Source organism: Chrysochloris asiatica, unplaced genomic scaffold, assembly GCF_000296735.1.
Source record: "Chrysochloris asiatica unplaced genomic scaffold, ChrAsi1.0 scaffold00012, whole genome shotgun sequence".
In the NCBI taxonomy this organism is placed as follows: Eukaryota; Metazoa; Chordata; class Mammalia; order Afrosoricida; family Chrysochloridae; genus Chrysochloris; species Chrysochloris asiatica.
In genome coordinates, this window is record NW_006408530.1 from 29,203,954 (window position 1) to 29,216,291 (window position 12,338).

The 12,338-nt window shown below is 37.7% G+C and overlaps 1 protein-coding gene across 1 annotated transcript in view; it reads right to left on the reverse strand.

The window, feature by feature from the left end:
* The window catches only part of THSD7B (thrombospondin, type I, domain containing 7B), a 904,077-nt gene that overhangs the window by 608,125 nt on the left and 283,614 nt on the right, over positions 1-12,338 (reverse strand). Inside the window, exons 7-8 of the mRNA XM_006834598.1 lie at positions 7,370-7,561; positions 2,494-2,728 (exon numbers count right to left, since the gene is read on the reverse strand). Coding sequence (XP_006834661.1) covers positions 2,494-2,728; positions 7,370-7,561 — 427 coding nt within the window. The remainder of the gene's footprint in view (positions 1-2,493; positions 2,729-7,369; positions 7,562-12,338) is intronic.

Below are 12,338 nucleotides of genomic sequence, written 5' to 3' on the forward strand. Positions count from 1 at the left end.
TCTAAATAGCCTTCAAGTTATGATGATAATTTAGTCCTTAAGTGTCAGCTTCAATTCTAATGCCTCTTTGCTAAGATTGCATTGATGAGTAGCCTTTTCCTGTTGTAGTTCAGAGCTGAAAGTTTTGTAGATGGGGAAAGATCAGATGCTAGGCATGCTCAATTGTTCCATCACTATAAAGAATTGTGGTATACTGTATTTTCTATAGGGCTTTCTCCTACACCTTGGCCATATTTATTTTCATCTGGATATTCATCTTAATGTTTCCTATATCTTTTTTTTAAAGTAGATAAGAAATTAGGTCATAAAGACCTATCCAGGCTGCAATCTTTCCCAGATAAAAGACACCCTTATATCTGCAGAGTAGTTTTATAAGCCTTTTAGAATTTTACCATAGCTCCATGGATTTTATTATCACCTGAACCAGGTGACATAGAAACATTATTGTCTGTTTATAATTCACTGATTCAATCAGTCCACCTGCACCTGGCAAGTACCAAAACACAGTTGATCCAAAAAACATTACAAGCACTATAGGGTTAGATTCTAGAGCAGAAAGAATAACATTTATGAGTTATCAAGAGAGGAAGATCATATGCATGACCTGTTCACTTCTTCATGATAGCTCCTTTGCCAACATTTATCATAGTAAGTAATTTCCTTTCTTTTCTGTTGTATTGAAGCTGAAGATAAAAATCAGTCCCTCTCCGTCTTCCAGTTTTCATATCCAACCCTTGTCAATCTTACCATTTCTGAACACACTGGTCTAGTTAATTTGTGAATTCCAGAAATGCTTATGAGCACTATATGCCAGACACTGGGAAACTCACTAATTGCAATAATAGACATACCAAGTCCCAATTTTCTGGAAGCTGCAAGTAAAAGAAAGAGAGAAGGGTTTCCTTGCTATTGCTACACTTCAGGTCTTAACGACCTTTGCTTGCATTTGCTCCAGTGCTAGCAGGGAGCAATGTCTGGTCAGTCTGCACTATTCTTGCCAACATCAGCTTGTTTCCATGCATCCAACATCCCTACCTCATACTCAGCGAAAAGTGACTGCCATGACAGTGTAGATAGGGTCCAGATTCCTTCACTAAGATGTCCCTGAATGAATTCAGTAATTTGAGTTGTCCAAGGGGAAAACCCCCCATACATTGTCTTGAATAAGGCAGAAGAATGAATGGATTTGCTTATGTTGCCTGGAGACAAAGAGTGTAGTTGGTAGGGATAGAACCAGAGCTTGATGAAGCCAGCACTTGTTCTGCCTTGATTGCTCCTTTGTTCTCTCCTTCTGCTTTTTGCCCAAAGTTTAACTTTAATTGTGGCAACTGTTAGTTCATGAATACAAAAAGAGCCTCACGCTCCCAGCTTGAGCTTGAAAGTTTCTGGAGAAGGACTCTAAGTTGTCTAGCTTGTGCCACTAGTCCAAAGCTCACACCAACCTGTCTTATGGCTGAGGTGGACTCTTTTACCACCAGATGGGGACCTAGTCAAACATGAACACTGGGAAATCCTTACAAAGAGGGGAATCACACAGAAAATAGTTTCCTTCCATTTTCTTCACAAACCTTTTCATAGGAGAAAGGGTTTGTCTCCTTATTCATTCTTCAGACAAAAATTCAATAGCAGAGTCTGCCAGTCTCCCGAAACTGTTCTCAACTATCTCTGGTATCTCTACCCTAGTCCTCATGTCCAAATTTAATAGTTTTCCTATCGTCTTTTAAAATGTATCCATGTGTAGAGTACTGTTGCCGTTAGTTGTCCTCAAGGTGGTACCAACTCATGGTGACCTCATGCACATGTACAGTTAGAACTGAAGAGATTGCCAAGCTTGTGTTCCAAGGTGCCTTTCTGTGGGTTCAAAATGCCAACCTTTAAGTAAGTAGTCGAGAACTAAACTGTAACAGTATTGAGGGCATCCATCAGTGTAATCGATAACAACTGATGAATTGATTTGCTCACTGCAGAATAGATGTGTGAGGCCTAAGGAAGATTTCTAAACAATTAGTCCCCTAATAGTGCAAACATGTAAGTACTAGACATCAGCTTCTGAAAGGTCACTCTTGAAAATCCCAAAAGCACAGTTTGACTCTGCAATACAAGGGGTAGCTATGAGTACAAATCAACTTGATAATAATTGTGATTTTTTATTTTGTTTTGTGTTTCTTTTGACTTTCAAAATGCTGATTGGAGAAGATTTAAAAACACTGAGATGATCTATAGAACACATTTGATTATTCATACTTATTCAGTATTTGTAGATGTTATTTCATCCATTAACCAAAACATGTATGATAACATCACAAAGGGTCTATATTGTGGCTATGCTTACCCTTGTTTGGGGCATACTTTTTAATCTTTTTAAAAAGCAAAAAAAGAAATAAACATCCTGCAGCATAGAACGAGACATATTTGTTGTTTGATAAATGTTTTGATTATTAATGCTTAATTCTGCAATAGTCACATACATTTTCAGTCATATATTACAAATACCTTTTGGTCATCACTTGCCCCACATGACTCTTGATACAGAAGACTTTTCGTGTCTGAATGCCTACACCACACATAGCTTCTCTGTTCCAGCCAATCGTTGCATTCAGGGCAGTTACCAATGTGTCTTCAGAACAGGGGCTCCAAGGTGATGTCTCCCAGTAGAGTTGCATACAGGAATGGTCATTGCATAAACGGTATTCTTGGAGGGCTTGACTAGGAGGACATGGTTTTCCACCTAAAAACAAAAAACATAAATGAGAATATATATTCATTGTAGATGTGGCTATTGTTGTTTTTGTTATTTTGCTGACTTAATAGTACATAAAGATGATCTTTTTGACATTGTTTCCCAATGGTCAGAGCACCTGCACTCTTTTCCCATTCTAAGGTCATGGTTATTTTGTCTAGAATAACAACCTCTTCTTTCTTAAATAACAAGCATCAGTTCATGCTAATTAGATTATAAAATAAACTGACTCTGCTGCCCACCTCTGGGGTACCTATCTCTTGAGATCATTTCCAAGAAAACTGCTTTTCTTTTATTATCATTATGTCTACATAAATTGGAAGTCCTGGGGTGGCACACTAGGATAACCACTAGATTAACTGCAAAGTAAGCAGTTCAAACCCACCATCCTATCCTTGGAAACTCCATACAGGGTCTTCATAAATTGGTATCAATTCAATGACACTTGAAAACAACAACAAGATAAATCAGATAAAATAGTCCATGACCTTGAAGTGGGATTAGTAGGACACCCACATGCATACAACTGTATACATATGGTCTCCCTTTCCACAAACAGGCATTCTTTTTCTTAGAGTACCATTTTAAGATAGCAACCCTCCAACAAGCAATGCATTTTACTGAGATTTGACAAATCCATAAGTATTTGTTAAAGTTTGACAAGGGAGGCTACACCATCCTTAGACTCTGAAATTGTATCAGACAATGTGCTAACCACTGGCAAGAAGACCAGACAGGTGTGTATCCTTATACTATTGAGTGAATCAGACAATCAAATCTCATCATTATCTTTTCTTTCATAGTTTTACATTCATGTAAAAGTGTTACTTATCTGAAATACTGATCTTTCCCTCGTCATCCACACTATAATGTTTTATTCAATAGGCCCAACTTTCCAGAAGATTTGTGACCTTGGTTTTGTTACACTTGTTATTTTCTCCCCCATTAAATACCTCTGCCAACTTTCCCCCTTCCAGAAATATAAAAGGAAAAAAAAGAAATAAAATTACAGTTTAAGAATATGTAGATCTTCATTCACCTTGACCCTGGCCCCATTTCTCAGAATTACGGATGAGAATCCTGATTATAAGGGAGTTCCAAACAGCCAGTAACCAGAGCACCAACCCCCACCCCACTGTCCTATAACTAACTTATGGGCAGACAAAGAAAGTCTTGAATCTGAAAGAAATCTCATGTGTTTCTCAGGACAGAGATCAGTGCTTTCAATAATAGGAACATCTGCTCCTCTAATTTGTCCTGATGCCTTCTGTCTACATTCCCGTAGCACTTTTTAGCTCTTTCAAGACATTTCAAAGCCTTCATCTTTCTACCCCTTGAACAGGCCCACATGAAACAACTGGAGCTCATGGCTTAAAGATCAGGTACTCAGCCAATGTTAGTGGCAGTTCAAGGTTGAGAAGCCAAGTCTCCTGATTCTTTTTTTTTTAAGGTTTTTATTGTGGATTGAGTGAACGTTTACAGGGCACATCATCAGTTTCACATTCAAACATTCATATACCTTGTTTCATTACATTGATTATAATCCCCTCCACATACCATCGGTTAACAGTGTTTCTCTCTATCCTCTTTAGCTTTTTTTGGGGGGGGGAAACTTTGCCTTTTTGGCATTTACAGTCTCGGCTTTTAGGGAAGGTTTTTACATATATGTGGATATCCAGGGCTCATGTATGGAATTACTAACCAGCATAACTGAATAATCAGATGAGGGACAGTTTGCTATGTCTGCTAGGTGGCTATAGTTTGATCCACAGAGTCTATGGTTTGGACGGTCTGCAACGTTTGAGCCCACAGGCCTCGGACTCCTGACCGAGTCTGTATGGTCTGCACCAGATTCCCCCTTATTTATTATTTGTTTACGGGAGGCTGCCTGTCTTAGGCAGTCAGTGCAAATTTCCCCGTCTTACCTGTCATCGAAACTCATTGCAGCATGGCAATGGCTCTGTCTTAGCAAGTCTCCTGATTCTTAATTTGGATCTCTTTTACCAAAAATATTTCAATTATGTTCCCAGCTACATGAGCTACTTAAAACTGAATGACTGACAACTAGCTATGTTTCTTTCTCTCAAGAAAAGAGAAAATGGCATTCATCTGATGGTCAAGGCCCACATATGTGTATGTTATTGCTATGTTATTGTTAGCGGTCCTACAGTTGGCCCTTGACTCATGGCAACCCCCCTGTTACTGAGTACTACTACTCCAGTGAGTTTTATTGGCTGCAATCTTCATGGAAGCAGTTCACCAGCATTTTCTTCTGAGGAGCTGCTGTGTGGGTTCACCATGCCAACTACTAGGTTAGCAGCCAATCACAAACCACCTGCACCACCACAGATATGGACTAAATACAAAAAATGTGAACAAAGGTAAATTAGAGGATTAAAGAAAAAATATATATACATAGAAATGATTCCATTGTGCTCCTTTAAAAAGTTGCACTCAAGCCCTATTCTCTGCACTTGTAAATCTAATCCTTTGTGAAAAGGGGGTAGTGGTTTTCTTTTGCTATGCCAATGAGGTAATACTAGGGTATTGTTAGTCCTATGCTTAGTCTTTTCTGACTGGTGTCTTACAGAAAGAGCAGAATAAATACAGATACCCAGGGAGACACTGCACATGATGATGAAAGAGCACTATTTTTAAATGATTAGCTACTGAAAACCTTATGAACAATAGTGGAACACTGTCAGACATAGTGCCAAGCTGAAAACCTTATGTATTGCAGCATAACACTGTCAGATATAGTGCCAGGAGATGAGCCCCTCAGATTGGAAGGCATACAAAACATGATTGGGGAAGAGATGGAAACATCGATTAATAATCAGAACATGGACTGTATTAAGTATGAAGCTAGAAAAGATTTAATCTGTCAAAAGTGAAATGGAAAACATAAAAATCAATATCCTAGGCATTAGTGAGCTAAAATGGATAGATTTACACATTTTGAATCAGACAGTTATATGATGTACTATGGTGGGTACTACAAATTCACCAAGAATGGCATAACATTCATCATCAGATGTTGTTGTTGTTGTTGTTGTTAAGTGCCATTGAGTCGGTTCCAACCCATAGCGACCCTGTACAGGGTTTCCGAGGGTGTAAATCCTTACGGGAGTAGAAAGCCTCCTCTTTCTCCTGCGGAGCGGCTGGTAGTTTCAAACCGCTGACCTTAAGGTTCGCAGCCCGATTCGTAACCACTACACACTTCAATATCCATACACCTACCAAGGAAGACCAGTTAATACCACTATGATTCAAATTTACACACAAGCCACTAAAACCAGTGATGATGACATTGAAGAATTCTACCAACTTCTTCTTCACTCTAATATTAATCAAATATACACTCGAGATGTATAGATAATAACTAGTGACTGAAATACCAAGTTTGGGAACAAGGAGGAAACTCAGCACTTAGATAATATGAGCTTCATGATAGAAATAATGGGTGAGATCACATGATAGAATTTTTCAAGACCAATGGCTTATTCATTTCAAATCCCTTTTTAAATCAACATAAAAAGCAACTATCATATGGACCACACCAAATGGAAAACACAGGAATCAAACAGACTATATCTGTGGGAAAACATGATGGAAAAACTCAGTATCATCAGCCAACACAAGAACAGATGCAAACTGTGGAAAACACCATCAACTGGTCATATGCAAGTTCAGACTGTAGCCGAAGAAAATGAGAACAAATCCAAAAGAGGCAAACTATGACCTTAAATATATCCCATCTGAATTTAAAGACCCTCTCAAAAACAAATTTGATGCATAAACACTAATAACTAAAGTCCAGAAGTATTGTGGAATGACATTAAGGACATCATACCAGAAAAAGCAAAAAGTTATTAAAAAGATAGGAAAGCAGTGACACCAGAGAGGGAGGCAGAGAGGAAGACACGGATAAATAGAGCATCTGAGGGCTCAAGACTCATTGATAGAGAAAGGCTGTGTGTTGACAGCCAGGAGGTAGGCTTACAGAATGTGTCCTTGGTTGTTTAAATGATTATATATTACTGAGTGTTTTGGGGTACATCCAAAAAAACAAACAAACAAAAAACCCCAGAGGGAATAGAAGCAAATACCATTGAACAATGATGCACAGAGGAGACTGCAATAATTGCAATGAAGTGATAAGTGTAAAACCAATGTTCTCCCATGTAAACTATGACGGAATTCACAGTAAAAAAAAAATTTTTAAAGGATATCAGAAGAGACTCTGAAACTTGCTCTTGTACATAGAGAAAGTAAAGCAAATGAAAGAAATGAGGAGATAAAAGGGCTGAACAAAAAATTTCAAAAGGCAGCTCAAGAAAACATAGTCAAGAATTATGACATATGCAAAGACCTAGAGTTACAAAACCAAAAGTGAAGAACACTCAGAGTATTTGTTAAAGTGTAAGAACTGAAGGGAAAATTCAAGCCTCGACTGGCAATACAGAAGCATTCTACAGGCAAAACACCGAATGATGCACTAGGAGACATTTCGAATCAGACAATATGATTACTTAAGGGTGGTTGCATCCCAATCATGAACTTTTCAATTACCAATTGGGAAATGTTTTTGAAGAAGTAACTCAAGTTAAAACTTCCATTGTGACTCACCTTCTCCAGCCAGTGCCAGGATGGTCCTTGACCTGGTCTGTTTCCCATCTGAGTTTTTATTTGAACAGGACTGGGAACAGGATGACCACTTTGTCCAGTCGCTCACCATACAGTCCATTCGGCAGGGGATTTCACAAGCCATCTGTTCTGGAGGAGGAGGCACTGGGCAGAGACTCCCTGATACATCCTCTCCTGTAATCAACAAGATCACAACACAGATACAAGCTTGTTAATGTGTAACAGAGATAAGTCTAAGGAGCACGGAGGCCCATTGTTCCCTGTATTACTTCAACTTAGTTTAGAAGACCACACCTGCTGTCTGAACTGAATAAAGATTTAAAAATGATAGTGGTGTCAGCCTTTCATTAATATTTCTGTCACAAAAAATTGTCTGGAGATCACTAGGCATTTAGAAAAGTAGATACCATAGCAAAATTCCCATTTATCAGCTTCAGAGGGACAAAGTTGGCTTCTTCCAACAACAAGTTAGCTATGGATGGCTGGAGACAAGCATGAATGATATGTTATTAACAATCACATGAAACTAGTATGCATTTTTCTATAAGATGAAGGTGAGTGTAATCTGTTGGCCTAAAACCCACAATTTACATTGAACATTCTATTTTATTCTCTAAAGAAGAACTTTATCATTCTAATTTTCTTTTGGACATTTTCATCCTTATAACCTTAAGCAAAATATTACATGATGATTCTTTTGTTCTGTTTGAGCACAGCGATAAATAATTTGAAACAACAATGGAAATGGGGCTAGGGCTAAAATTATATAATGAGTTGAGACAAAAATTGAAAACCAATCCTAAATTTTCATTAATACCTTTTCTATTCTCCTTTTAGACAATCCAATGAATTGTGAAACACAAATTTAACTAAAAGGCAAGGTACCGTTAAACAACGGAGTCCATGTTGTGCTATTAACTTAGCATCTTTCTAAACATACAACTTTTACAAGACTCTGTTAAAAACACCTTAGCACAATATTTTAACATAAAATCTAAAATAATGGGGGATTATGTTTTGTAGACTTTATGAGTAGCACGATCAATTCTGTCGCTCTTCTAGATTTCAAATTATTAAAATTATTTACACATTTTCCAAGTTATTTATTCACATATTATTAGAATTAAAATATTACTCTTCTTAGATGATGAGTCAGCTCTTACTTCTCCCTCAGTTTACAGTCTCCTCATAAAAACAGAGGACACAAAGAATAGTGATACCATTTAGAATTTGAATACCAATGTGAAATAAGGAATGGCACCTACAGGAGAGATTAAGTTCTGTCTGAGTGATTTTCTGCCCGTGGAATTCTCTTTGTCATGATCTGTCTGTCCATCACAAACATAACAGCAAAGACAACTATTATGCATCAAACATCTCCTTTATGCCCTGCACTGTGTTAAGGGCTTCATACTAGGGTCTTCTAAGATTCACTCAGAGACAGCTGAGATCCAGTCACTGTAGCAAGGAATGAGAGTCTTAGAAAGGAAACTAAGTGTGCTCTGGCTCACAGAGGGCTCAGTTAGGAATCAAATCCAAACTCTGACACCAAAGTGTCTGTTTTCCCATGTCACATCTAATTCCAGAGAGATAGATATTCCTTTTCTAAGGAAGTAAATAAACAAGTTGACAATGAGCAAGACTGCTTGAAGGAAAAGATATTATCTGCATTCATATGTGTAAATGAGGCCAGGCTCATTGCCCTTGAGGTACAAATAAAACTTTCCAAGCATATTATGAGAAGCAAGAGAGATTCCAGCAGAAAATCAAGCTGAAAGATCAGTTCCAATCGTTCTCTTTTCAGCCTCAGTCTATTTTCAGGTTGAGTCCACACTGTATATTTCATTCACACACACATGCACACATGCACACATGCACTCACATACACACACGGATGCTGCTGACGGGTGGTGCAGTTCCATATAAAAAACCAGCCAGGTCAAACAGCATGTCCAGCTAACATCTAATCAAAACTCAATTTCCACATTTACTAATATTATTAGCACATACTTACACACACACAAAAAAAATTTAAAACAAGGCCTTGCAAAGAATACTTTGAAGAGTAACACATTAATGGGGTCTTATGGAAAAAAAAAAAAAAAAAAGTGGAGAGAAAGCCAGAAAATTTGGGTTAAACTGAAAATGGTCTCACTGCTGAAGTAGTCCTCAAAGAACTGAAAATGCCAATATGTATGGCAATTTTCTATATGGGTAATGGGATAGACGCTTTTTCACACTTACTTGACCAAAGACCATCTATTTTGAGGAACAATTCTCTCACATGAATGATATTTATACGAACATACTTTAACATATCCTGCTTTCAAGAGTTATAGAAATGTTTTGTTGCTGTTGTTAAGTGGAGGAGAAAAAATCAACTATTATTTGGTAAGGGCAGACTATGCTCAAGGTATAAAATAGGATAAAAAGAGGTGAAGATATTACTCATCCTCCCGAGAGTTGATCAAGGAGCTCCATTAGCACAGTGGTTACAAGTTGGGCTGCTAAACTCAAAGTCAGCAGTTCAAAACTAGCAACTGTACTATGGGAAAAAGATCAGGCTTTCTGCTCCCGTAAAGCTCTACAACCTCAGAAACCCAATACATAGTCATTATGAGTCAGAACCGACTCCACAGCACATAATTGCTACCCCCACCAGAGCTGATTGTGAGTCCAGGTTGTGCTGTAGGATAAGCATTGGACTGCTAACCCCAAAGTCAGAAGTTCAAATACATTCTGCTCCTGTAAAGATTTACAGCCTCAGAAAACCTCTATAGGATGGCTATGAGTCAGAAATTAATGTATGCGACATCCATAGCAAGGTGAGTATCACTTAGCTGAGTCTCAATACAGAGCAAGTTTTAAAACTGTGTAAAACTCAAAATTACATATATATAGATATATAAAAGACCAGGTTACCTAGTCAGAAAACAAACCCAAGACTATGTCCCTTGGCAACCATTCAGGTCTGAAAAGGAACTCACCTTTGTGGCCAAATTTTCAGTTGAGCAGTAGATAGGTTTACAGAGGGAGCAATGACAATATGTTCATCAAGGAATTATCAAACATTCAAGATCAAAAGGGTATCAGTTATCTAAGGACAAAGTTCAGAAGGATGGGAAAGCAAGTGGGAGAGAAATGGGTACCACAGGAAGGAAGTGGGATAATTGTTGTTGCATGGAAGCGATTGCAATCACTGAGATTAAACATAGTGTATGATGTGTGGGATGCAAAATTGATGAACTTCTCTGTAAACCTTCACTCAGTAAACAATAAAAAGTTTTTAAAAAACCATATTGTTTGCAGACATTCACTACAGAAAACAAATGACTTTTTCCATCAAGGTGCTTATATAAAAGCCATGAGGAACACTTGCTTTATGATTCATATATACCTATATCTTCACAGGGTGGACCACCTGAAATAGACACAATAATTATAATTATCCAGATAATGTTACTGACATGGTTGGTTAGTATAAAACACTGCAGAGCCACAAATAAAGTACTTGTGCCTGAATAAGCTCATCTGCTCATCCACATTTGCATAATTATTTTCCCATTTGCACAGCAAAATCCCATCTCAAGAGAGCACATATGAATTTATGTTTTTATTTTCATGGAAGGATCAATGACACCAACTGAAATCTCAAGCAAGCATGGAAAATAAAGCAGCATATGGGGCAGAAACTTCACCATTAAAAGTGATTTTTCTCAAGCTCTGATAATCTAATGTTATAATAAAATAGAATATATTTAAAAGAGAAATTGAATCATCTTTCAAGAAGACTCCATAAAATGACTCCCAGGCCCTACCAGAAATCAATAGTGACAAACTGTAAGTTCTTTCTTCATGGAGTAGACTTGTTTTTATCAGTTTTGATTCCGGGAATATGGTATGTGGTATTACTGCACAGTTCTACCTCACCACTCAATTTTCTTTGCTTGTGATTTAGGGGACAGTGGCACAGATGGACAAATGCCTGGGTCCTGACCCTTCACACTACTGTTCTCAGGTGTGCCCATTCTTGACTCTAAAAGATGAAATTTATTAAGAAACAGATTCTTGAACATATGAATATACATAAGATTCTTGAAGACAATTTGTTTTTCCCATTCGAATGAACCTAACCAATTAAAGGTAAGTATGAATCAACAGCACTTAACAACAACATAAGTAACTCATGGCAGGCCCTCTGTGGCCACTATGCAGGCAACCATAAAAACAAGCAAAAACCACTACTATCGTGATCAGAATGTGGGTTTTCAAAATCAAATTCATGTTTAAACCATAGTACATATGCTATTTACTACATCATGCAGCACTCTTAAGGAGTCATGGTGGCAGAGCGAGTTAAGCACCGAGCTGATAACCAAAAGGTTAGTAGTTAAAACCCACCAGCCACTCTGTGGGAGAAAGGCATGCATAAAGGAATCCTATGTGGAAGTTCTACTCTGTCCTATAGGGTTTCTATGGAGTCCTATTGTGGTGCTGCAGGATAATGCACTGGACCACAAGATTGATTTGAACCTCAAGTTCAATGGTTCAAATCCACCAGCTTCTCCTTGGAAACCCTAAACAGGGTCGCTGTGAATCAGAACCAACTCAAGGGTATTTAACAGCAACATAGGGTCTCTATGAATCAGAATCCACTCCAAGGTCAATGGGTTAATAGCATTCTTTGTTTGGTAATCTTTTAGGAAATGGGCTTAATATTATGAACTACCCTTTATCATTTGTAACAATAAACAGTTATCTATAATTCTGCATTTTCTCAATCAGACTTCAACATCCAAAATGAGAAAAGACAAAGGGTTTATATGAAGAGAGAAAAAAGAAAAAAAAAAAAGAAAAAGAAAGAGAAACCCATATAGACTTCAAATTTCCTTCATGATTTAAATGTAGAGTTGTTGTTGTTGTCAGGTGCCATTGAGTCGGAACCGACTCA